The sequence below is a fragment of the Pogona vitticeps genome, chromosome 7 (genome assembly GCF_051106095.1).
Source record: "Pogona vitticeps strain Pit_001003342236 chromosome 7, PviZW2.1, whole genome shotgun sequence".
In the NCBI taxonomy this organism is placed as follows: Eukaryota; Metazoa; Chordata; class Lepidosauria; order Squamata; family Agamidae; genus Pogona; species Pogona vitticeps.
In genome coordinates this window covers 18,797,579-18,822,844 of record NC_135789.1, presented here as the reverse complement: position 1 = coordinate 18,822,844, position 25,266 = coordinate 18,797,579, and the positions used below count along the sequence as shown (strand labels likewise).

At 54.0% G+C, this 25,266-nt stretch overlaps 1 protein-coding gene across 3 annotated transcripts in view; it reads left to right on the top strand.

Annotated features, from left to right (window-relative positions):
- Positions 1-20,833, top strand: part of SBNO2 (strawberry notch homolog 2) — a 68,531-nt gene extending 47,698 nt beyond the window's left edge. For all 3 annotated transcript variants that reach the window (XM_072978199.2, XM_078378890.1, XM_020794174.3), the window contains 23 exons: positions 17-107; positions 722-865; positions 2,032-2,149; positions 3,009-3,114; positions 3,941-4,094; positions 5,186-5,362; positions 5,921-6,018; positions 7,471-7,553; positions 8,508-8,735; positions 9,714-9,871; positions 10,553-10,684; positions 11,837-11,972; positions 13,045-13,157; positions 13,918-13,989; positions 14,379-14,487; positions 14,696-14,770; positions 16,528-16,671; positions 17,010-17,104; positions 17,478-17,570; positions 18,426-18,560; positions 18,672-18,748; positions 19,135-19,325; positions 20,135-20,833. In XM_072978199.2, the coding sequence (XP_072834300.2) occupies positions 17-107; positions 722-865; positions 2,032-2,149; positions 3,009-3,114; positions 3,941-4,094; positions 5,186-5,362; positions 5,921-6,018; positions 7,471-7,553; positions 8,508-8,735; positions 9,714-9,871; positions 10,553-10,684; positions 11,837-11,972; positions 13,045-13,157; positions 13,918-13,989; positions 14,379-14,487; positions 14,696-14,770; positions 16,528-16,671; positions 17,010-17,104; positions 17,478-17,570; positions 18,426-18,560; positions 18,672-18,748; positions 19,135-19,325; positions 20,135-20,694 (3,289 nt within the window). In that variant the 3' untranslated portion in view covers positions 20,695-20,833. The remainder of the gene's footprint in view (positions 1-16; positions 108-721; positions 866-2,031; positions 2,150-3,008; positions 3,115-3,940; positions 4,095-5,185; positions 5,363-5,920; positions 6,019-7,470; positions 7,554-8,507; positions 8,736-9,713; positions 9,872-10,552; positions 10,685-11,836; positions 11,973-13,044; positions 13,158-13,917; positions 13,990-14,378; positions 14,488-14,695; positions 14,771-16,527; positions 16,672-17,009; positions 17,105-17,477; positions 17,571-18,425; positions 18,561-18,671; positions 18,749-19,134; positions 19,326-20,134) is intronic.
- The last annotated feature ends 4,433 nt before the right edge of the window (positions 20,834-25,266 follow it).

Below are 25,266 nucleotides of genomic sequence, written 5' to 3'. Positions count from 1 at the left end.
CGTGCTTTCCTTTTAGGTTCAGCGCCTCAAACGATCTCAAATACGATGCTGAGAGGGACCTGAAGGATATTGATGCCCCCTACATTCCGGTCCATGCTTTAAATAAGGTACCGCATGTTCTCTTTTTCCTCCCTTTCAGCTCTGCACCCATGTGTGCGTGCATGCGCGCACACCCACCCACACGCACACATATGCATACTTTTTAGAATAAAACCATCTGAAGTGGGAGGATGTAGGCGGAGAAATCCCGAGCGCGCACGTTTGGGACTGGAAAGATAGAAGCTGTTAAGCGAGATGGGGCTTTCCGTCATCAGCACAAAACGGCGTCCCGTTTTTGGGGTGCTTTTGAACACTTTTCATCTCCTTTTGGTTGGCCTGTAAATGCTCAGCGCCCCCCCCATAAACAGCTGGGGTCCTGCATTTGGAAAGAAAATGTATAGATCAGGAATCGGAGCATCGGCTGTTACATAGGGATGATGCCAGGTTCAATTCTGGCTGCCCTGAGGAGTAGGAGTAGGAGGAGTAGGAATAAGAATAAGAATAATAAAAAGAGGATCAGGAGATGGAAAGGTGCTGAGCGCATTGACTCGGGGTGGCATAAGCAGCCAGAGGAAAATCGTAAATCCTCGCCAGGCGACTTCCTCTCTCTCTGTCTTTTCTTCCCCGTGCACAAGAGTTGTGCGTCTGCTCTGACCGATCTCGTCTCTTCTTCTCAACCCAGATTAAGTACGGAGACACAGCTACCTCAGAAGGCGTGTTATTTGCCACTTACTCCGCCCTGATCGGCGAAAGCCAGGCCGGCGGCCTGCACCGGACACGGCTGAAGCAGATCCTGGATTGGTGCAAGGAGGACTTTGAGGGTGTGGTATCCTGAGAGAGACAGATCAGCTCCCCCCCCCCCGGAGCTTGCCTTTTGAGTGACCAGGCTGGGAGGTCCTCCACTACCCCTCTCTCTGGCTTCCCTTTGAGCATGGCAGCGGTCCCCACAAACGGCAGGGGGAGAAATAGATTCCTCCCCCCCCCTTGCCCAACAGTATAGTCTTGCAAGCTATCCGCGAGCTATTGAAAGTATTGGAGGGCGGGTTTGGTCTTAAATGGGCAGTGAAGAGGCATTGACCTTAAAAAAGACTCGCCTCTCAATTGTTGCCCTGCACTGACCGAACAGCCTGCCCCTTTGGACTCTTCCTTATGGGCAAGGGCGACTCTAAGGACCATTCTTCCCCCCCCCCCCCTGCCGCCTTCTTCACTTCAAAATTTACGCTTTCCCCACTGTGAGCAAAATATTCATCAGTTTGCAGGGGTGCACGCCTTTCCATGAAGCATGTTTTTATTTTTGTGTGTGTGTTTGTGTCACTTCTATTTGCATAAAGTAAGTTCAAATGACTTTGCTGTCGGACATGGCTTTCTGCCGCTCTCAAAGTTGCTTATCTTTGGCCTTTTTAATTCAGCCAGAAGGCGTTCCTAGTCCTCGTTGTTCCAGCGGCTAGTTCCAGTTTGCCGGGGGGAGGGCGGGCTTCATCTGTAGGAAACAATGGTCTTATGTCCGCCAAAGAATTAGAATTAAAACGGTGCAGCCAGCGGGGGTGGGAGAAAACCCTGCCGAGAGGAGTCCTTTCCAAGCCTTTTTATCCGGTTTGAAATTTGAATGATATATTTTTAAACATTTTCTTGCAACTAGAAGTGTTTTTTCTCAGCCCCGCCCCCAGCTAAAGGAAAGGTCTTTGTGAACTTTGCTCCCAACTTCTTTGAGTGATTTTGTTTTGATGCCTGGTCTTGGCCAAAATATTTCGGATTTTTTTTTACTACAATGCCCACAATCCTCATCCAGTAGCTGTGAAACATTGTCCCGAGGGTTCTGGGTGCTGCAGCCCAGGAGAGGATGACCATGGCTCACCAGCCGTGGTCTCCACCCAACCAGGATGGGCTCGGGCAGGTCGGCGTCGCCTCCTTCCCCCCGCCCCCCCGGGGGGGCAATCTGAGATTTCCCCACCCTCTTCCAAGCTTGGCTCCTTAACGCCCGCCTGCGCCCAGATTGTGTTCGACGAGTGCCACAAGGCGAAGAACGCCAACTCCACCAAGATGGGGAAAGCCGTGCTGGACCTGCAGAACAAGCTGCCTGGCTCCCGGGTTGTCTACGCCAGCGCCACAGGTGAGAAGCTGGGGCAGCCGGCCGGCCAGCCGGGGCTCCGCCGGGCACAGTTGCGGCCTCTTTGAGGCACCCAGGGAGGCCACGTTCATCAAGAGCGACTCCTCTCTCCTCCCAGTAAAATATCATTGAAACGGCCGGCAGTACCCAGTGGGTGGAGGTTCCGGTGGTTCCGAGTTCAGGCCCCACGCGGTTTGTTGCGCTGTACCATCCAGTTGCTTCAAACGTATGGCGATCCTACGGACGAGCGCTCTCCAAGAGGCCCTGTCCTCGGCCCCTCGGCTCAGCTCATGCAAACTCAAGCCCGCAAGTGGCTTCCTTGATGGAGGTCCATCCATCTCCTGTTTGGCCGTCCTCTTTTCCTGCTGTGCGATTCACCCCCACTTTGGCGGTAAAAATACGGAAAGACCATGGCGCTCTTCTCGTGACAGTGGAGGTCCCAAAGGGGCTCCGGTTTGGCTCCGTTTGGGAAGCGAGACACTTTGGCTCAGTTCCCCCTCGGCCAACGTTCTCCAAACAGTCCCCTCTGGCTGCTCGGCCGGAGAGGAAGCCCTTTTGAATCCAGGTGTCCTTCTGGGTGTTCCCGGACCACAACTCCCAGAAATCCTAGCCAGGCGTCCTCGTGAGGGAAGGCTTCTGGGAATCGTAGCCCAAAGCCATCTGGAGGACCCAGTGCTGGGAGCCCCCCACAACCCATTTGGGGGAATCGATCAGCCGGTTTGAAGGGAGGACGGAAAGGGAGATGGGGACAGAACCCCTTTTTTTGGAGAAGGGAGTGGAGGGGGGGTACCCGGAGACCCACGGGGCGGTGATCACCTTCTCCCGCGTCCGGTCAGCCTCCACCGTCTTCTTGCCCCGGCAGGTGCCTCCGAGCCAAAGAACATGATCTACATGAGCCGGTTGGGGATTTGGGGGGACGGCACCCCCTTCCGGTCGTTCGACGACTTCCTCCACGCCATTGAGAAGCGGTACGTCCATCCGAGGGGCAGGCGCCCCACCGCCTCCTCTGGGCTTCCCCACGGAATCCCTCCCACGTCTTGCAGGCGCCGGGTCTGCCCAAGGCACACACCCAAGAGAGCTTGGGAGGCCCTCCTCCTCCTCTGGTTGATGAAGATTTCCTGAAAAGATAGCCTGCCTCTCGAGGCAAACATGATGTTGGTGCCCAGGGGCCGCTGTGGCACAACAAATCCCATCACACTGATGGGAGTGGATCAGTAAATACAGCTGAGGGCCCCCCAGCTGGGCCTAGTCTGGTATTGCCCACTCTGACCGGCAGCTTTTCTGTGGATTTTTTCCTCTTTTACCCTCAATCCAGGATGTCCAGCTAGAGGGGCCTGGGATGAGGTTTGGGATTTTTGGGCTGGGATGCTGGCTCCACCCCCACACACACACACCGGGCTGCTGGGGGTCACCAGCTGAAGAGCCCCGGGCCTCCTTGGCAGGAGCTGGACTGGATGGTCCCGAGGGTTTCCAAGCAGTCACCCTTTTTATTGTGTTGATGGACTGTGGCTGGCATTATTTAAGAATAAGAATAAACCACTGCAGGGCTGGAGGCGAACCCCCCCCCCCCCGGATCGTCCAGGCCATCCCCTGTCAAGGAAGCCCAGTGTAGGATTCAAACTCCTGACCTATGGCCCCGCAGCCGGAGGCCTCCACTCCACTGAGCTCTTGCGAGTTTTGCCCCGCAGAGGAGTTCGAGCCTTCTCGGCGGCCTGCCTGGTGGGAAACATCTGGTTCCAGGTTTTGGGCCCCCGCTCGTCATTCTCACCCGCCTCCCCCGTTCCTGCCTTCCAGGGGTGTGGGTGCAATGGAAATTGTCGCCATGGACATGAAGGTGAGCGGGATGTACATCGCCCGGCAGCTCAGCTTTTCCGGAGTCACTTTCCGAATCGAAGAGATTCCGCTGGACCAGGAATATAAGCTGGTCTACAATAAGGCCGCTCAGCTGGTAAGCCCCAGTGTTTGTTGCGCCTCCCGACCGGGACAGCTTTGCCGCTTGGGTCCTGCGCAGCTTGGAGTTCCCGTTCGAGCCGCCTTCTGCCCTCCGGGAGTCTTTGGCCTTCCGTAACCCATGTCTTTCTAGTTGCGGGTCCCATCTTGGCTTTTTGGCGTATGATGAACCGGATGAGGTTGGATGGGCGAAAGAAGCTGCCTGCCCCGGTTCTGTGCCGCACGGGCATTTTAGCGACCCTGCTTTTAACTGGTAGCAGTTCTTTAGGGTGCTGTAAGGAGAGTATCTCCCAGCACCTGAGATTCACTCAAGTGTATGCTTCTTGGATTGAAATATCCCCATGAAAAGCTGTGTTCTCCGCCACTAAGCTGGCCCTTTCACTAAAGATCAATCAAGTTTCTAGTCCTCATGGTTCTAAATCAGGTTTTGGGAATAGCGTGAGTTAGAAATCTCATGCAACCTGCAGATCCACCCCCCTTGGAGGTTTCTGTGTCCTGATAGTAATCATGTGCCTTCAAATTAATTCTGACTGGTGGTGAGAGTCCTCAAAAGGGGTTTCCCCCTTCCCTTCTCCTGGGACGGTGCCGTTGGCCCAAGGCTACCCAGGCTGGCTCTTCTCCCTGGAGGCACACCGTATGGGATTCGAACTCCCAGCTTCTGACTCCATAGCCGGAGACCTAAGCCAGTGAGCTATCCGGCCCGCTTCTGTGTCCCCAATACTCCCTTAAAATTTCCTGATGGTGTAAGGAAAAAAAAACAGCCTCAGAGGGTATGGGGCAACTTGCCTGCAGGCCGAAGGGAGAGGAGCTTCTTCCAAGGAGAATCACATCTGTTGACAAGATGGCAGGTGTGTGACGCCCCCTGCAGCACTTTATCATCGCAAGAACCCAGCATGTCGGTAGATCAGAGTGAGAAAAAGTGACTGGCGTAGATATAATGAATGGAGGTAGAATTAGTGGCCAGAAACACAGAGAGGGCCAGAGTTGCTGACCGTGTCCGGAAAATGTGGTGGTTCTCAATCGAAGGCCACCTCTGTGGCCGCCCGAAGCCAAGGGTCACCGGCTTGTTTCTTTTCCCCCCGTCTGCAGTGGGCTGAAGCCCTCGTGGTTTTCCAACAAGCGGCCGATCGGATGGGCTTAGAGTCTCGCAAGTCCCTGTGGGGCCAGTTCTGGTCGGCCCACCAGCGCTTCTTCAAGTACCTCTGCATCGCCGCCAAAGTCCGGCGCCTGGTCGAGCTGGCCAAGGAGGAGCTGAGCAAAGACAAGGTGAACTCGGACGCGCCCAGGGCTGTGCCTGGGGAGACCTGCGGGTGGGGTGAGGCGGCGTGCCAAACTTGAGGGGCTGTATGCGCTCAGCAGCGGCCTTCTCCTCCCACCCGGACGGAATCCAGCAAGGGTGAAGAAACCACCATGGATGTCCTGCCCGGGCTGCTTCTCTTGCCCTACTGTGTGGGTGTGGAAAGGCTGACGCTGATGGAAAGCGGTGGTGGTGGTGGTGGTGGTGGTGGTGGTGGTGTGTGTGTGTGTGTGTGTGTGTGTGTGTGTGTGTGTGTGTGTGTGTGTGTGTGTGACTACAAGACCCATCACCCCTCAGCATGAGTCACGCTGACTCTGAGGCTGAGGGGTGATGAAGCCCAAGCCATCCAGAATACAGAACGAATTAAGAATCTGAGCGCTCATTGAAAAGCCCAGAGTTCTGGTTTTCATCATCATTTTTTAAAAAAAGGGGGAGGGCGATTTTCAAGAAACGCTTCACTCCCCCCCCCCCCCGGGCTCCCGTCTTCTCTGGCCATCCCCTTGACTTCCCTTCTCCCTCTTCCACAGTGCGTCGTGATCGGCTTGCAGTCCACTGGTGAAGCCCGGACCCGGGAGGTCCTGGACGAGAACGAGGGGCGGCTGAACTGCTTCGTTTCAGCCGCCGAGTGAGTCCTGCCTGTCCGACACCCCCCACCCCACCCTGAATCTCCCCATCAAGGCGCTCAGCTTTGCACGAGGTTCCTCTCCCCAGCCCCACGTCCGTGGTCCTGGGTTACCAAATCGGGGCTTTTCTGAGGCGAAAATGGTTATTTTGGTGTCCTGGACTCCTCCTCGTCCCGTCGAGTTTGAAACAACAACGAACGAAACCCACGCTGGGTCGGGTGCATAAATCCACCCGTTCTACCTTCCTCATTTCTTTATGTCTTTGAAAGTCCTTTTTTCCCCCTTTCGGTCACCATCCAGTTTTGTGCACACGTGGCTTTGCTCATCCCAACCACTGGGCGTTCTTGGTTTCCCCCCACCCAGAAGTGATGTGGGGGGCTGGGGGGAGAATCGGAGACCCACACCATCCCATCCCTGTATTTTCTCCCCTCCTCTGCATCCATGCCACCCACCCACCCGATGCGTCTTTCCTTCCCCCTTCCTCCCCGCTGGTTCTTCCCCCCCCGCCCCCCCAACAAAGCTACATCTGTGGGAGTCATACACTGGGGCGATGTTGCTGGTGTTGAACGGCCACTCCCATACTCCCTGGCATGGATTGTGGGATTTGTAGTCCAGGCGGGGGGGAGGAGCTGGGTTTGATGCGCAACCTGGCTTTTTTCTCTCTCCCTCTCCTGGCAACCAGACCATGAGACCCACAGCATGCCGGGAGGCTGGTGGGAATTCCGGGCCTGGACAGCAGGAGGGCCAAAGTTCTCCCCCCCCCCCCGGGGTGGGAAATGGCTTTGGTTCTCGTGGGCCTCCTTCCCTCCTCCTCCTCCTCCTCCCCCCCCCTACAACGCCCTCCATCAGAAGCCGAGCAAGATGGCCATGCTGACAAAAGCAGAAGGGACGGAGGACAAGTGGAGACGAGACGGGTTGGCTCCACCATGGAAGCCACAGCCTGGAACTTGCAAAACCTGAGCCTGGTTGTGAAGCGCAGGACCTTTCAGAGGTCGCCACCCCCACGTCCCACGTCCCCATCAAAGTTTGCCAGCTCCCCTTTTCTGGCCCCACTCCCGTGGGCCTCCCATCCTTCTGAGCCCATTCTTCCTTTTTCTGGGTCCTCTGTAGGGTTCAAGCCCTCTTCCCTCGCCCCCCCCAGCAAGCAAACCCTGGTGCTAGGCCCCCATTTCCCTGCCCCCGTTCCCTGACCCTAGGCAAACATGCTGTGACATCACAGCAGCTTAGCCAAGGGGGTTGTACCCGCCAGGCATCGCCCGATTGGCTCAGCTGCTTTCATGTCACAGAACGTGTTTGCCCAGGGCAAGGGCTGAAGAGATTATTCTGCTTCACTGTTTTGGGTTGGTCTTTTCTTTCCTTTTCTCTTCTGGTAGCTTCACTTTAAAAAAAATGCGGTTCGCAAGAATTCGCTCTCCGGACAGCGGGAATAAAATCATTTCCATCTTAACTTTCAGAGGCGTCTTCCTCTCCCTAATTCAGAAGCACTTCCCTTCAACCAAAAGAAAAAGAGAGAGAGGAACTGGCATTAAAAGAAAACGTAAGACCCTTCTTCCCCCCCTTCCTGCCCCCCCAAATCCTAGTTCCTCAAGACCCTTCTTGGGGGTGGTGGTGGCAGTTTGACGTCCCTTTCCTGCTCCTCAACTTTTCCCTTCCTGTCTCCCCCACCTTCCTCTCCGCCACTTGCCTTTTGCAGCTCCATCTGGCTTTCATTTTTATTTTTCCTGGGCCATTCCCTTCCCAAAGGTGGGGTCCTCACCTTTTCAACTATCTTGTTCTTCTATTGTATTTTCATGATGTAAACCGCTTGGGTCCTTTTTAAGGAGAAAGGTGGTGTAAGAATATTTTAAATAATAATAATAATAATAATACAGCAGGCCTAGTCTTTTGCTTTCTCTCTTGTTTCCTCTTTTCTCTCTTGTTTCCTCTTTTCTCTCTTGTTTCCTCCTCTCATTTCTTCCTGCATGGATTAATTTGATTTATCGACTAAACCACTGTTACTGTGCTATACCACAGCTTTTACCTCTTGAGGCTTAAATATCTAGTTCTGACCAGGGGGGATACTTGACGGAAGAGTCTGCTGAACTTACAGCGGTTGATTCAGTGGCCAGAACCATGGCTGGGGCTGGGTTCGATGATCCACAGAGCACCTTCCAGCTCTGCTGTTCTATAGGATGATGATGCTGTGTGATATTTGTCATGGGTTGTTGTTTATAACCTGGTTTGAAAAGAAACATAGGGGAGAGAGGGATGATTCGAATCAAGTCTATGCCATATGAGGATGTGGAGGTTTTTTTTCTCTATCTTTCCTCCACCCCCGCCAAGCTTCAGCCTTAGGTAGACTCTACTTCTTCCCTGAGAGTAGCAGACGATACGGGAAGTGGTTCCAGTTGGGATGGAGCCTGGTGGTGGTGGGCATCTCGAACGGACCCTCGTCAGGCCCCCATCTGGACTTTGCCAGCCCTTCTAATGGCCTTCCCCCTCGGCCTTGCAGGGAAACAGAGAGTCCGTGGCGGCCCCAAAGCTGCTAAGCCCACCTGCGACTTTGGCAACACCTTCTTCGGCGGCGCCGTCATCAAGATCAGCTCCGACAGCAGCTCCGACTCTGAGCCGGGCCTGGAGAGCGACTTCAACTCCTCTCCCGAGTCTCTATTTGAGAATGACGACGTGGTTTTGGTCGAGCGCAGCCCCGCCAACGGCTGCTTCCTGGGCGAAGAGCGAGGTGAGGGTTGCTCAGGCGGCCGCCGCCACCTCCCCAGCACGACCCTGAGCGTGTGGTGGTGCTGGCATGGCAGGAGAGGGTGAGATGAAACGAGAGTCCAGTGCCATAGGAAGCAGGCGGCTAGTGTCCCTAAGGTCCCTCCCTCATGCTCGTGGCCAGAACCGAATTCTTTCTCCCCATCGACTGTGACGGGGTGTGGCCGCCAGTTAAGAAGTTGCTGCTTGAGCTTCCTGCCTCGTGCCAAGTCACCCAGCGGGCGCGTGGGCAGGAATGAGAGCGATGACTCCCTCAGCTAGTAGCTGGTCACCGCAACCGTGCCTGTTGTGTGACTGAACGCTGGTGTCGGTCAGTAATGGGCTCATGGCCTCAATCCCCTTCTCCCTGGAATTGCATGAGTTTGGGTGATACACAAGTATTTTTTCATTAAATAAATATTTCACAGCAATAAAGATTCGCTGTGCAGCTTCTCATCTGCCAGAAGTGGCCCGGGAAAGGGCATGCATGTATGTGTGTTGGACTTACTGGGGCCGGTGCTGTGGCCCCTGGTCCGATGGCGGAGGGCCGGCCAGCCACCTCCCCTGGCCTGGGGGCTGTATGTGGGGGCTGGGCCAGGGGAGGTCATTGCGATGCCTGGCTCATGGGGCAGGGAGAGGGGAGGAGAGCTCACGCCTCTGTTGCCCCCCCCCCAATACGAGGGTACCTTTTACGCCACCTGGCCAGGCGTTCGGGGGGGGGGGCTAAAAGTTACAGATTCTGAACATAGATTCTTACCCACCCACCCCCTGTGTTATCGAAGGGAGAAGCATCCCGTTTCTAAGAAGGTGACCAACCCATTTCAGGCGTCATCGCCATTTTTTTTCCTTTATTTTTTCCTTTCCTTTTTTTACTTTGTGATTCCTATTTTGCCGGCGTCTAGCGCTCCAATAACCACAAAGGCTTTAATTTCCCTGCTTCCATCCGTTGCCCCTTTCTGTACAGGCAGCCTGTGGGCGCCGCAGGGCTCCGGGGCCCTCGAGCACGTGGAGAAGTTGAAGCAGGACCTCCTCTCGAAAGTCAAGGCCCTGGGCAAGGAACTACCTCTTAATACCTTAGATGAACTGATAGATCATTTCGGCGGCCCGGAATACGTGGCAGAGGTGAGCCGTTTGTTAGCGAATTAATTCCTTGGCTGTCTTCATGCCCCGTTTTTTGAGGCTGGGCCTCCGTCTCCCTCATTCTAGGGCCACCAAGGACGACATGCAAGGAAAGGGGGATGCGGCGGGAAGAGGAAAAGGGAGCAACCCAGGCACAAGCAGGCAGGGTGCTCGAGGGGCTTGGCAGAGAGGTGGAGAGAGGCAAAGCCTGGCGGAGCGGGTGGTCCTTCTTCTCCTCGTCCTCAGCCTGGGGATGGAGATGAGAGGAAGGCGTCTTGTGGATCTTGGCTCATCCGCAAGCAAGGAAGGCAGCCGCAGAGAATCTGGTGGCGCACATTCGCCCTGTGGCCCACGCCTTCCGGAATCCAATCCCAGGGCTTGAGAAAGTTTGGATCTGTTGGACTACAACTTCCAGAATCCCCTGTTGTGCTCCCAAAGGGATTCTGGGATCTGTAGTCCCCAAGGAGGAAAAACAACAATAAAGAATCCCAAGCTCCTGAAGCTTAGAAACTCAAGGCCAGGCGTCTGGACTCTCCCTCCCCGATATCTGAATGGCAACTCGGATTGAGTTTTCTCCGTTTCCCGGTCCTGGGAGAGTGGCTGGGGGCCAGGGGTGGTGGTGGGTGCAGGCAAGAGGGTCTTCTTCCATGGTGCTCACTCGCCCCCTTCTTCCTTCCTGCCCAGATGACCGGTCGGAAAGGGCGTGTGGTGCGCCAGCCCGATGGCTCCGTGGTGTTCGAGACGAGGGCCGAGCCCGGCCTTTCCATCGACAACGTGAACCTCAAGGAGAAAGAGAGGTTCATGAACGGAGAAAAGGTGAGCAGACTGGGGGGGGGGCTTTAGGGTGTGGAAGGGCAGCATGAGTAGAGGAAGACACCATGGGACGGACCCACTCCTCCAGGAAAACACGGCCCTTGACTTTGCAAGAGCTGAGCAGGGCCATTTTGGAGGTTGCCCGTTCACAGCGGTCACTGTGCGCTGGATGCGACAGAACAACAACAACAGGAATTGGTCAAGAAAGGAGGTTGTGAATGGGGTTTATGGGTTGCAGTTAACATGGCCAGAGTGGCACCAATCCCTGAAACCCATTCCTGTTTAGAGAGAGGAGGTGGCAGCCGCAATCTTTCCAAACAACAGTAAGGCATTACTTTTTCCCTGGAGGATTTAGACATGTTTCCTTATTCCTTAAGGGGGGGGGAAAGGCCAGATTTTGGAGGATGTGTTTCGAAGGGGTGCTCATCCGCCCAGCCCTTCCTGGTCTAGATGGGTTGTCCAGATCTTTTTTTTCTTCCTATCTGAGCCTTGCACAGTTTTAATATTCTGGGCCATCTGTGCCAGAGAGGTGGAAAGGAAAACCACTTCAAATGTTCAGATCATGAAAGTGGTTTTTGACCCGCAGTGGGCAACGTCGATCGCGTGGTCTCAGCTGTTGGCTGGATCTTCTTTCGTGCACGTGGTGGGGCATGAATTGCATGGACAGGAATGCTGTACAGATTGAGTTTCTCCACAGTCACAGGAAATGTGTCCTGTGTCCAAATCACCCCCGGTTTACTGAGTTACTCTTCTTACTTCATCTTGGAGTCTATTAAGTGTCTCTTTGGTCCCCTCTTGCCCAGAAAAGGAGGAGAACCTCAGAAATGGAGAGCTATGTTGTTCAGTGGTTAGAGCCTTAGACTGAAGCCTCGCAAAACCATGAAATGTCCCGGTTGGGCTGCTTGCCTCTCTCTCCCCTCCTTGCTTTCTCCCACAGAGTGGTCTACCTCATAGGTTTGTTATGAGGCAAAAGTAGGAGGCGAGGGAGGTCCATGGGCGCCACCTTGAGGCCATGGGAGGAAAGGCACTTATCAAAACCCACTGGAATCGTGAAAAGACTTGGAATTCTCCCCGACTTTTCCCAGAAGAACTGTTTGTCGTGTGGCCATTTCTGCTGCTGCTCTCATGTGCTTTCTTTTTCTTCCTCTTCTCCAGCTCGTAGCAATAATCTCCGAGGCCTCTAGCTCAGGGATTTCTCTCCAAGCGGACAGACGGGTAAAAAACCAAAAACGGCGCGTCCACATGACTCTGGAATTGCCCTGGAGCGCAGACCGAGCAATTCAGCAATTTGGTAAGTCTTCTTAATATATAGATATAGATATATGTTTGTGGGTATACATGTTTTTAAAAAGTTCTTTTTAAAAAGTTATAAAAATACACGTGTATGTATGTATCTATGTAATAAAATATAATAAAAATAGCATACAGTGTGTTGTTAAGGGTAAAATTCAGCCATTTCCCACTTCCTTACTTTAAAAAAAAATTACTTTTTTTCCTTGTTCTTATCACTTGCATTACTTGATGTGTAATGCAAGTGAATCTCTCGGAAGTCTAAAGGGGCTGTTGCTTTTCAATATGGCTTTTCCTTACAAGATTTAATACTATCTTTGTGTAATGCTTTTTCTAAAAAAGTAACAATTTATTATTTTAGCTTTATTAACTTTGCATGTTTTCATGCTAGAAACCGCTATAGATCTTTTAGGAGAAAGACGGCCTTTAAATTAACATAACATAATAAGTAAATAAATAATCCACTTCTTATGTCTGCCCAGGTCTGGAAGCGGTGAAGAACAGAGAGAGAAATTAGTATAAATCAGGCACAGATTTATGACCTTTGCACGAAACACAAGCTGCTTAGATGCAGATTTTTCAGATTTTTAACCCTCTGATAAAATGTGGAGCTGAGCGGGGGCCAGGCTGGCTGGGAGAGCTCACGGGCCTTCAGGTCTCTGGCTGCAGCGCCAGAAGTTGGGAGTTTGAATCCCCCACCACGTGCCTCCCCAGGGAGAAGAGCCAGCCTGGGGGGCCTTGGGCCAGCGGCACTGTCCCAGAGAGAAACCGCCTCCAGTCTATAAGGCAGAAGCGACCGGGGGGGCATAGTTATTGCGGAGAGATAGATCCAGATGTCTCCCTCTGAGAGGAATCGCAATGGGAGGAAAACGAACCACAAGCTGAAGCTCCTCCCCCAAGTCACAGGGGTGGAGGCGGTTTCCTTCAAGATGCTTCCAGTTCCCATCAGCCCCAGTCAGGGTAGCCAGTGGTGAGGCCCGATGGAAGTTGTAGTCATACCGGATCCGGAGAAACAACCCCCGGGTTTTTTTTCCTGCCACAAAAAAAATTTGCCTTTTCGCCCCACCCCCAAGGTCGGACGCACCGTTCCAACCAGGTCCATGCGCCGGAGTACATCTTCCTCATCTCTGAGTTGGCTGGAGAGCGCCGGTTCGCTTCCATCGTGGCCAAGCGCCTGGAGAGCCTCGTGAGTGTCCGTTCTCTTCTCCATCCCGAGCCGTTTTTCGAATCCCGCACCGCCTGTGAGCGATCCGTGGTGGAGTCCAGGGCGGGTGGCTTGTGGCTTCCATGGGGTGGTTGTGTTGGTGGGAAAACAGAAACGGGTCGGGTGCCGGGAGGGAAATGTTTATTTCTGCCTTTCTTTACCCACAACGGTGGCCCCCCTTTTTAGCTCAAAGAGAGCAGCTTAATCAATAACCATGGCGGGCCATCGAATCAGTTCTGAGTTGTGGCCACCCTTTCTGGGGTTTTCCAAGGAAACAATCCTCAGAATCCCTCCCTTCTTCTGTGGCTTGCCGAGGGACTGCTGTGCAGCTGGCCCCAAGGCTACCCCGGCTGGCTTTTCTCCTAGGAGGGCCCAGTGGTGGTGGTGGTGGGATTTGAACTCCCAGCCTCCGGCTCCTCAACCAGAGACCTAAACCCCTGAGCTCTCCAGCCAGCTCAAGGCGGCTGGTAGATGTCTTGAAAACACGTCAAACCACATCTAGCTGGACAAAGTCAATGAGTCCAAACTCACAGCAGCCGTCCTGCTGCAAAGACCATTAAGATCCAGAGAGAAGTGGGAAAGCCATCAAAGCCGACCGCGTCACAGAACGGGGAGGGCTGGGCAAGCGGACATCCCGGTGGCTGCGGGGGGTCCCCACACGGGCAGGATCTCGCTCAGCTGTTGCGAACCCTTAAAAAGATGCTCTCCCTGTGTCTCCCCTCCCTTCTCCCTCTCGTGCCAGGGTGCCTTGACCCACGGGGACAGGAGAGCCACGGAGTCCAGGGATCTCAGCAAATACAACTTTGAGAACAAGGTGAGGCCTTGGCCCGGGGGGGGGGGGAGGGGAGACCTTTTGGAGGTTTTCCCATATTTCCCATATGGCTGTTGCCCGTTTTCAAAGCCTTCATATCCAAGGCTTTTTGGGGAACTTCCCCTTCCCAGGGCAGGAAATCCACTCATCACCGCTGGGGGGGGAGGTTCGGGGGGGTCACCTGCTGACTGGATCAGGCCACCTTGAGTCACAGAGTACCCCGTTTGACAGCGGTTGGGTGCTGAGGACAACCACCTGCTTTTCCCATCGTCCTCCGGCTTGGCACCCCACCCAACAGGATGCGGGGTTTTCTCGGGCCGGCCTGGGGGGGGTTGCGAGTGGGCTCACTCTGTGCCTGTCTTCTCTCCCCTCCCCAAAACCACACTGTCTAGTACGGGTCCCGAGCTCTGGAGAAAATCCTGCTCACCATCCTTGGCCAGATGGAGAACCGGGTCCCGGTGCCCAAGGGTTACGAGAAAGGGGACGCGGCCTTCTTCCAGGGTAAGCGGATCGGACGGAAAAGCAGGAAGCGGGGAAGGCGGGCGTGAACCAGAAAGCGGGGAGACGGTGGTGGCAGGAGACATGGCGGGGGGGGGGCCGAGCGCCAGGCCAGGAAGGAGACTCCATGGGCATTTCTGCGGTGCCTCCGAAACCTGACACTCTTCCCTTTTCTTCTCCCTCTGCCCCCGCTGGATCGGGACCTTTCCAGAAATGAAGCAAAACCTTCTCTCGGTGGGGATCTGCTGCAAGGAGATGCGCTTCGGCAACGTGACCATCGAGAAAGGTATGCAATCCCCCCTACGGTCAGGAAAACCCGAGGTCCTTGGGCCTCTGGGCGGGCGAGGGTGCCTTTGCTTTCTCTGAGGCCTCGCCGCCTCCCAGGTCCCTCGGATTTATTTTATCCGTCAATCTTATTTCGGGGCTGTCTTTCCCGGGATTGGAAGAAAAACAGATTTTTTTAAAAAACACACACGATACGTTGTACATTAAAAAACCAGAAAACTGATTGAAACACCTTGAAGGATGAAAAGGACACAGAATGTCGAAAACAATCTGAAGTTTGTAAAGGAAAACTGGGATTCAGGGACTTGTTCGTTCTGATTGCCCAAAGCCTGCCCAAAGAGGTGGCTCTGCCTCGCCCGGCATCCGCTGGGTCAAGCTGCTTTCGGGGGGGGGGCACCACCATGGCCCGCAGCTGGCAGTCGGGGTCCCGGGCGGAACGAACCCCCCAAAGCATCCCAAAGTCTGTCCCCTGTGTATTCAAGACTTTGTGCAGTGAATTCTCCATGGCCTCGTGGCAGGATTCAACCTTGGAGGTCAGAACATGGGATGGAGAAATGCCCAGGGTCTTTACGTCGACAGACTTGGGACCTTACCGATCTTCTCAACTGCGGAAGATGGATCAGATAGACAGCAATGGCACATGGAGGCTTTCTAGGCCATTTAATCCCCTTTCGTCAATATTTTCCCCCACTTTGCTTGGGGGGGAAAAGCTTTTACCTAAATATACAGGGATACACTGGTGCCTCGCAAGACGAACGCCTCACGGGAAGCGGCTTTTCGCAAGACTGTTTTTTCGCAAGACTGTTTTTTCGCAAGACAGCGTTTCTCGCAGAACGAATTACATTCGGCTTGTGAGGCACCACAGTATTATTTATTTATTTGTACTGTATTTAATTTAGTTCTATGCCACCTTTCCTCCTCAAAGCTTTAGTCTTCTTTAACTTTTGCGTCACTGACATGTTTTGACTTTCCGTAGCTTGGTTTTAATTATGTAAGCCACCTTGCCCCCCCCTTTTTTAGGAGGAAAGGTGAGGTGATAATATAGTGGTGCCCCGCAAGATGATGCTAATCTGTTCCATTGAAATCGCTGTCTTGTGAAAACATCGTCTTGTGAAAAGTGTTTTCCCATTGAAATTCGTTTAATAGTCGTCGTTTTGCGAAAATCGCCCATAGGGAAGCCATTTTGCGAAGCGCCGATCAGCTGTTAGAATTGCTGTCTTGCAAAACATTGGTCCTGAAAACACCTGTTTTGCGAGTCGCGGACCTATCTGTGAAAATCGTTGTCTTGCGAAGCAGCGGTGCCGAGGGGAAAAAAAGCCTTGCGAAGCATGGATCTAAACATCGTCCAGCGAAAATCGCCATAGGAAAGATTGTTTTGCGAAGCGCTATAGCAATCACAAAAAATCATGCGGATTCGTCGTTTTGCGAAGTCATAGTCTAGCAGGGCACGACTGTATTTTAGATCAATAAATTTTCATCAATCTGCTGGGCTTTTCTCCAAAGAGAGCACAGAAGCTCACATCCATAATAAAATACTCCTTATTAAACAATAAAATGCAATCCAACCCAGTGTAAAATTCTATTTTTCTCTGCACCCTTCATTTTGGTTGTGTAGTTTTCTATCATTTGACCCTAACGTCAATTGAGAAAAAAAAGAAGTGGTCGTCTTGGGTGAAGGGGTGGTGGTGGGACAAGCCGGCCGGTGAGGAGCACTTGACCGGATGGATGGTCTCCTCTTTTTCATCCCCCCCCCCCCAGATTGTTCCATCACCAAGTTCCTGAACCGCATCCTGGGTCTGGAGGTCCACCAGCAGAACCTGCTCTTCCAATATTTCAGCGACACTTTCGACTACCTGATCAACCGGGACAAGAAGGACGGCAAATACGACATGGGGATTCTAGGTGAGCAGCGGGCCCAGGGGCTTTGCGGGGGGAAGATGGGCACACCCTTTAACGAGACGAAGCCCAGACGGAGGCTCCCCAACAGCGGCTGCCTCCCAGGGAGGGTGCCCGTGGCCCCTCGGGCGTGACCCGCCCTTCTATTGGGTGCCCCCCCCATGGAAGGGGCTTCCTTAGCCAAGGAACTCCTGCTAGCCTTTTCCCGAGGATGACGCCAGGGCCTGCCGACTGTCAAGAACATTCAGGATGTGTGCCTTTTTTGCTGAGGGGGGGGGAGAGGCAGGCTTCCTCGCCCCGACCCTGCTGACATGGGGTCGTCTTTCTCACCACCACCCCCACAGACCTTGCCCCCGGCATTGATGAGATCTACGAAGAGAGCAAAGAGGTTTTCCTGACGCCCGGTCACCCGCAGGATGGGCAGGTGGTCTTTTACAAGGTAAGAATGGGAAGAATCGGGGGGGGGTGTCTGTGGCCCTCCAGATGGGTCTGGACCCCAGGCTATAGGTTTTGCTGCCCAGGGCTGCTGGGAACAGTAATCTGAGGGACCCAAGCAGGGTGTCTGTCCATCCCCGTCCCCCCCCCCCCCCATCTACACGGGGCAGCAGTTGTCCATAGCTGACCCCGTAGGATATTCACCAAGCAAGCAGGAAAATAAGGGTCTAATCCTCAAGGAAAATTCCTGGAAGAAGAGCGGGTGTTTTTGCATCTTGCTGGGGCGGCTCTCTAGGTCTCCGAGTTGAGGACCCTCTTTAATGCTCACAAAAGTGTTCCCCCTCTGCCCCCTTCCATCCCCCCCCCCGCGGCAACAGATCAGCGTCGACCGAGGCATGAAGTGGGAGGAGGCTGCCGAGAAGTCGCTCCACCTGACGGGCCCGCACGACGGTTTCTACCTCTCCCATAAGGTGAGCGGAGGAGGGTGCCGCGGGCAGGAGGGGATAATTCTGCGGTGTTTCAAGACACACACACCTGGCATCATTGGACCTCCATGTACCCCACCAAAAATATGTACTGTATGTGTTTTTTTTAAAAAAATATTTTTGTTTTGGCCACTAGAGGGCAGGAGAAGGGCTTTTCCCCCTTTTTAATTTTTTTTTAAATTCACAGGTAACTCCATCTTTTAGCAGGCAAAAAATAAATTGGAGCGCCTTTTACAGGGCATTCCTAGCGTAGGAGAGGAACTTTGAGGGTGTAGGGGATTCATTCCACAAAGTACCGTGGAGACCCAAAACCGTGGATATAGGAACCCCGCATCCGGTGGATTACAGAGGTCTTACTGTATTTTTAAAAGTAAAAAAGGGAATCATTAAAAAAAAGATGAATGCAGCCTGCCAAGTCGCCTCTTAAGGCCCGGCCCGCCGCTTCTCACCCCCTTTTGGGCCAAGTGCCCTCGGGTTGCTGGCCAATCCGAAAACGGGCCCTTGACCTCATTCTCAGAGCGCCCCGTCTTTGTCTGAGCCTGTAAGTCTGCGTAAAGAGTATACCCCGAGGGGGAGAGAATGAGGATGGTTATCAAAGTAGATTAAGGAAAAAAACATCGGAGCCTTGGGTTCTGGGCTTCACGGCCCCCAGAAGACCCGACACAAAAGGCTGATGGGATGGGGAGGGAGGAGGAAAAACCAAGCCCATCCTTGTCGAGCCGCCGGAGAGGGCCTCAGGCGTCGTTGCCTCGCCTGAAACATCACGGAGGGGATGGGCTCCCCACCATGCCACCCCCCCCGAATAGATTGTGTGCCTTGTGACACCCCCTCCCCTTCCAGGTGCGGGGCACCAAGTACACCTGCCTGCTGGCGGATCAGAGCCATGGGAAGCATCATTTCACCGTCTATAAGCCCAACATCGGCAAGCACAGCCAGCCAGAGAGCTTGGAGAGCCTCCTCCGGAAGTACAGAAAGGTGAGCCCCCCCAGGATCCTGCGGGCCGGATCCCCTGCCCCCCACCTCCCTCTGTCTTTAAATGGGGAAAGAGGGGCCTGCCTTGACGTTGGTTCTCGGTGTTTCCCGCAGGTGTCGCCGGAAGAGGCCCAAGAGCACTGGGAGAGCAGCTACGCTTTCTCCCTGGAGTATTGCAACCACGCCGTGTGGTAAGTTGACTCGGGTGGCGGGGGGGGGCACGGATGGCAGGAGGCGTCAGAGGGAGAGCGAGGAGAAAGCAGGTCTTGAGCCCTTTTCTGGAGGGGTGGAGGTGTTCGGCCATGGCTTCCAAAACACAGGAAAAAATCCATGAGCCTGGCGGGCTCCTGAAAGGCCAAAGGGCAGGAATTGTGCACGGCTGTTTTGTCAAGCGTGTTGCATGTTCTGGTTTTGGGGACTCAAAGCCCTAGAATCCGGAGGTTCCCGCTCTCTCGTTCGTCGTGAGAGGCTGGTGGTGCCCTGACCATCTCTCCCGTTGGCACGGAGCTGAATACCAGCTGCCGCCCTTTGCCGGCTCAGCCTTGCCTCCTTTTCTTCTCCTTTCAAAAACAAAAAGGAATGGCCACTGCAAACTGGTCCGGGAAGGGAAGGAGTGCTCGCAAGGCACCCGCCTGCGGCACTACTACATGCTGTGCGGGTCGCTGCTGCGGGTCTGGAGCCAGATCGCCGGCATCATGGCTGACATCACCAACACCAGCTACCTGCAAATCGTCCGCCTGAAGACCAAGGAGAAGAAGAAGCAAGTTGGTGAGCCTCACGTCGGTGGTGGGTGGGGAGACCCTGGCCAGGTGGGGACTGTGGGTGCCGGGGGGGGGCGGCGGCAGTTCTCATGTAGCCCATCCAGAGGCTAGAAGCAGTGTGTGTGCGTGTGCGCATAGGGAGGGCACAGCCCCCCAACAGACTGGGTGGGTGGGTAGAATCAGCTCCAAAATGGTATCAAAATTCTGCATGCCGAGGAGCGGAATTTTGCCATCGGGACCTCGTTCGTGTCAGGTCTCCCGCCTGGCGTCTTGCCTTTCTGCTTTTCCCCACCGCCACCTCTGTATGCTTCTGTCTTCCGTCATCCTTTCCCTCGCTCACAAATGTTCCGGAGATACAATGCCTTCCGTAGACCACTGAAATCAAACCTTCGGCGTGAGCGTCCGGGATTGAAGGATTGCTTTTCTTGAGGCATACTCATCGGGAGGGCAGAAAAATGAAAAACGGATGTCCTAGAAGTTAACCGCAGACACACACGCAGACACACAACACACACAAACACACACTCCAAGCTCCATTTTCACCTTAAGAAATACGCCTGGGGATAGGCCATTGAATCTGGTGGCATTCCTTTATCATTTTCTGGCACTCTACGCCCGGTTTTGAGGTACATCTGAAGAAGTGATTTTTATCCTCCCACAAGCTCATGCCGAATGTTTGCTTTCAGTGGTCAGCCTGCCGAGCCGGGGGGGTGGGTGGGCTTCCCCCTGGGGCCGTCCCCCCTCCTCCCAGTGACACCCTCGTGACGGTGGGCCCTTCCCCCACTTCCTTCTGCCCATCCTTTCCTCCTCCTACAGGGATCAAGATCCCCGAGACCTGCGTCCAGCAGGTGCTGAGCAAACTCCAGCAGATGGACGCAGACGTGAAAGAGAAGCGCAGCCAGCCCCGCCCGGCACCCACCCCGGCCTTCCCGCCCCCCCTTCAGCCGCGGGACCTCGGCCAGACCTCGGGGGGCCCAGCCCTCCTGCCTTCCTCGCTGCCCCCGCCAGCGGAGGAGATTCTGGACCTGACCTACAGCCCGCTCAGCGAGGCACTCCCGGACCTGTGGGCCGAGCATCCGTCGCAGACGTTCAGCTTCCCCGCGCCCTTCAACCCATCGGCTCTGGGGGGCGGCAGCAGCTTGGCCCTCGGCTCCCCCTCCCACCACGAACCCTTGCCCCCGATGCCAGGGCCTGGGCCGCCCCTGCCAGATAGCTTCTCCTTGCCCAGCCAGGACATCAACTACAAGGAGATCCTGGAGCAGATGATGCTGAGCTCGCTCGGCATGGGGCTGGAAGAGAGTGCCAGCGCCGCCCGGGAGCGCCAGAGCGTCATCCAGTTCAGTGGCCCGTTTCCAAACTATTACAACACCAGCTGAGTCCGGGAGGGGGTGTCGGGCGGCCCTGGGGTGGGGGTCCTCATGCGATTCCCCCCCCTTCCCGCTCTGCCTTCTTTCACAACCTCGCGAAGAAGCTTCCGGTCTCGGGAACGCTGCTGTGCGGGAGCTGGCAAGGCCAACTGGGGAAGCATCCTGTGTTCGAGGGTTTTGTTTTTCAACCCTCTCTTTGGAATGGACCACATCTGTCTTTTTTTAAAAGGAAAAAAGAAAAGAAAACAGGGATGGGACAGAGAAAATGTATACTTAACAAAGCAAAGTTTATTTATATAGAATAGGCAGTCACATCTTTACTAAATTTTTATATCTGTGTCTATATGACTCGAGAGAGAGAGAGAGATGTATCAAGGGGGGGTCCCCAGCAGCGGGGGGGGGGGGGAAAGGGGGTTGCAGCCATGCCTAAGATTTTGGGGAGGGGGGGACACTCAGGCACCTTATGGGGGTGGCGCTTTGCTAATCCCGCCCAATCTTACCCACTTCCTCTTTTATGAACTAACAAATCTCAAAAGCTAAGATCTTTATATCCCTTTTTAAAAATAATAATAAATCCCATTTTCTCAGGAGAGGGGTGCGGGAGGCCCTTCTGATCCATCGCAGCCAAAATCAAGAGGTTTTCTGGACACTTCTCACAGTTTCCTGTGTTTTTTTCCCCCTTTGGCCCCGGAGGTGGGGGGGGGGGAGCTGAAGCGTTTAGGGGCCCATAGGTCTCTCTGTGCTGCAGGTCAGGTGAAAGGCATGCCTGTGTTTCTAGACCTCATGGAGGCAGGGAGACACGTGCCAGGGTGGTGGGATGTGTGAGCAAACTTCAGAAACTCGACCGTCTTGTCAGACGTTTGGTGCAAAGTGGATAATTTTTCAAACACTTCTGTTTCCCTGATCAAAGCATGATAATCGCGTAAAAATTGGCATTTTTTTTCTTTCTGGGATCCTGACCGGTGGGTATTGGAGGGTGTTGTTTTTTTAAAGCTCAGCCTATCCGACCACTGTGTTTTTCCATGCACCCCTTTGTTAAGTGGGGTGCGTGTGAATCTGTCCTAGGAACTTTACACTGGGATGCGTGACAGGAAAAATGGGGGGGGGTTTGCTTATTTTTATGTGTGTGTGTGTGTGTGTGTGTGTATGGGTGTGTTGCGTGCCGTCCGATTGAAGCTGGCTTACCTTCAGAGGAATTGAGATCATTTAAGGAGTGGCATTAACCAGTCCCCCCTCCCCTCCCCTGACTTTTCTGTGGTCGAGCAGGGATTCGAACCTGGGACTCCTGAGCCCCAGTGTGTCTCTGGACGTCCCGGTAGAGACCCTTTCTTTTCCAGGTATGGTGGGGCTCCCAAAGGGCATCCCCTTTGCTGGCACCCCTTTCCCCTCCTCTATGCGCTCTACAGGCCCATTATGCCCCATCTCCCTCCGGACCTCAGGGAAGGCCAAGCCCGGGTGCTGCCCTCCGGCTCAAACCCCACTGTCTCCCGGGGGGGGTAGGCTGGGGTCGGACCCCCTTTTTTGGACCCCGGCACCCTTGAACCACCCCCCCACCACCACCACTGGCACATTCTGGCTCGCCAACCTGTCGAGGTGGAAGGAAGCCGGAGCAGGTGCCTTTCGGGGGTGTCCCGAGGGCCGGAGGGCAGGACCCTCGCTGGCCTGCGGGCCCCCCAGCAGCAACCTCTTCCTTCGGTGGCGTGGGTGGAAAGTGGGACCCCCCCTTTCCCAGCAGCTCCTCTCGCTCCTCTGGCTTCCCTGCCACCTCGAGGCAAATTTTACAAAGCTCTTTCCCGGAGGGGCGATTCCGAAATTTGGAGCGAGTGTTTGGAGCCATGCACACCTGTCGGATCTCATGAACCGGGGACCTCTTTCCCCGAACACGTTCACCGGCTCCTTGGGCTGTGGGCCTGGCCTGGTGCTTCCCAGCGGTTTTCTACTCTGGGGCCCATCCTTCCTCATCGTTGGGGTGGTGGTGGTGCAGGATAAGGGGGAGGGTGAGAGAGAGACCGTCAGGAAGGCACCAGTTTGGGAAAAGTTGGGATGGTGATTTTGAGAATCGCATTCTGCCCCCTCCCCCGCGGCAGCTGACCTCGAAGCAAAGCCCAAGCTCCTAGTCCTTATGAGGGGAAGGATCCCTCGCGTTCGGTGAGTCAGGGAGTGCAAAAATCTCAGGGAAAAAAAAGGAAGTGTGTACATATGCATGCCTCTGTGTGTGTGTGTGTGTGTGTATCAGACTCAAGTGTCCCAAAGGTTGCTTTTAGCTCCCATGGACATCCCATCCTGGCCACCAAAATTATGCAGAAATTTAAAAAAACTTATGCAACGGCCTCGTAGGAAGGCTGTGATCCCCAAGTTTTGCATGCAACTGGAAACCCCTTTGGCCCATGGCTCCTTCCGGATGTTGAAATTATTTTATCTGCCCCCCCACACCCTCCCCATGGCTCTTTGAGGGTCGTCCAATTCAAAACCGAGCTGTGCAATTTCCTTTCTCGGGAGGCGAGGGGAGGGCATCGCTCGCCAAAACCTCCCTCTCTTTAGATCCCCCCCACCCCCGGCATTATGTCAGGAAGACAAATAACGATGATAATCTGTAACTGCTACTTTTTAACTAAATTATTACACTGTTTGTTTCTACTGATTGTATGTAAATTTTTTAATGAAAAAAACACACACAATCCTTCCCTCTTCAACCCCCTCCCAACCCCGGCCCCCTTTCTGTCTGCCTTTCCCTCGTGGGCACTTTCTAATCTTCCTCCGCTCGTTGTTATTATTTTCTAAGCCTATTTATAACGATTAGAAGTTGTATATATGTAAAAAAAAACCCCAAGCAAACGAGGGGGGGGTTCGTCTTTTTTTTCCTTATGGGGGTTGAAAAGATGTTTAAAAACAATGTGCCTTTGGAGTTAATTATTCTGGAATTTTCTATTTGTATGGAGAAGGATTAAAACATTGCCATTTCAGCCCAGATGGAGAACCACAATGACATGGAGGGTGTTATCTGTCTGTACGTACGTATGGGGCGCCATGGGCCTAAAGGGGCCGGGGCTCTCTGGGACCCGTCTAGATTTATTTATTTTATTAGATTTATATCCCGCCGATCTAGACATATAGTCTACGCTGGGCGGCATTACAAAATTTAAAAACAGTAGAAACAATGAACATGCAAAAGTCCAAGATGTGAAAATGTAAATATTAAGATACAGCAGGAGGAAAAGCCTGCCTAAACAGTCATGTCTTTAGTTTACTTCTAAAGACACCCAGAGAGGGAGCCAGGTGGATCTCCAGGGGCAAGTTGTTCCAGAGGCGAGGGGCCACTGCCGAGAAGGCCCGGTTCCTTATTCTTTCCTTCCGGGCCTCCCTTGGCGTTAGGCCCCCTCAGCGGCCTGGCTTGGCTAGAATGTGTGTCTTTGGCAGAACTGGGTGGGAGGAGGCGCTCTGCCAGATATCGAGGTCCTAAACCATTTAGGGATTTATATGTCATCATAAGAACTTTGAAATCAACGCGGAAACAGATGGGCGGCCAGCGTGGGGGAAATAGGTTGGTACCTTTTCACTCCCGTGAGAAGTCTGGCTGCCACATTTTGTACCATCTGAAGTTTCTGTATCAGTCTCAAAGGCAGCCCCACGTAGAGCGCATTACAGTAGTCTAATATCGAGAATACGAGCGCATGGACCAAAGTGGTGAGCACCCCCACATCAAGATAGGGATGCAGCTGAGTAGTCCGCCACAGATGGTAATTGGTGGAGCGGACCACTGACGACACCTGGCTCTCCATGGTGAGCGCCAGGTCCAGATGGACTCCCAAGCTGCAAACCTCACTCTTTGTGGTGAGAGTCACCACCCCCAAAAAACAGGGAGTTTCCCAAACCACTGATGTCTTGGGTGCCCACCCGAAGGACCTCCGTCTTGCCCGGATTCAGTCCATTCCCCTGCATCCATTGCTGAATGGCCTCCTGGCAGCACTCAAGGGACGAGACAGCATCCACTGTTGTTGGAAACAAGATGTCGAGCCGGGCGTCATCAGCGTATTGATGACACGAAACCCCACATTCTCTGATGAGCCCTCCCAGCAGCCTCCTATGTAGATGTTAAAACAGCACTGGAGAGAGAATTGAGCCCTACGGGACCCCACAATTGGGGCTCCACGGGACCGAGACATTCTCCCCAAGCTGAACTCTCTGAGGATGGCCCTCCAAGAAGGAACGGAGCCAGGCCACTGATTCCCAACTTGGAGAGCCTAGTTGACAGTATGAAAAGTGGCTGAGATCTCGAGGAGGACCAGCAGAGACATTTTGCCCATCGGCTTCCCTCTGCAGGTCGTCAAACAGGGCAACCAATGCTGTTTCCATGCCGTGGCACGGCCTGAAGCCCAACTGGAACGGATCCAGGGCCTAGGTTTCATCCAGAAGAGCCTGCAGCTGATCGGAGACCACCCTCTCAACTACCTTGTGCTAAGGAAAGAAACATTGGCAGCGAGCCTATAATTGGCAATATCATCCATCACCAAGCTCAGTTTCTTCCTAATGGGCCTAAAGAATGTCTCCTTGAGGGCAAAGGGAACCTTGCCCTCCTGGAGA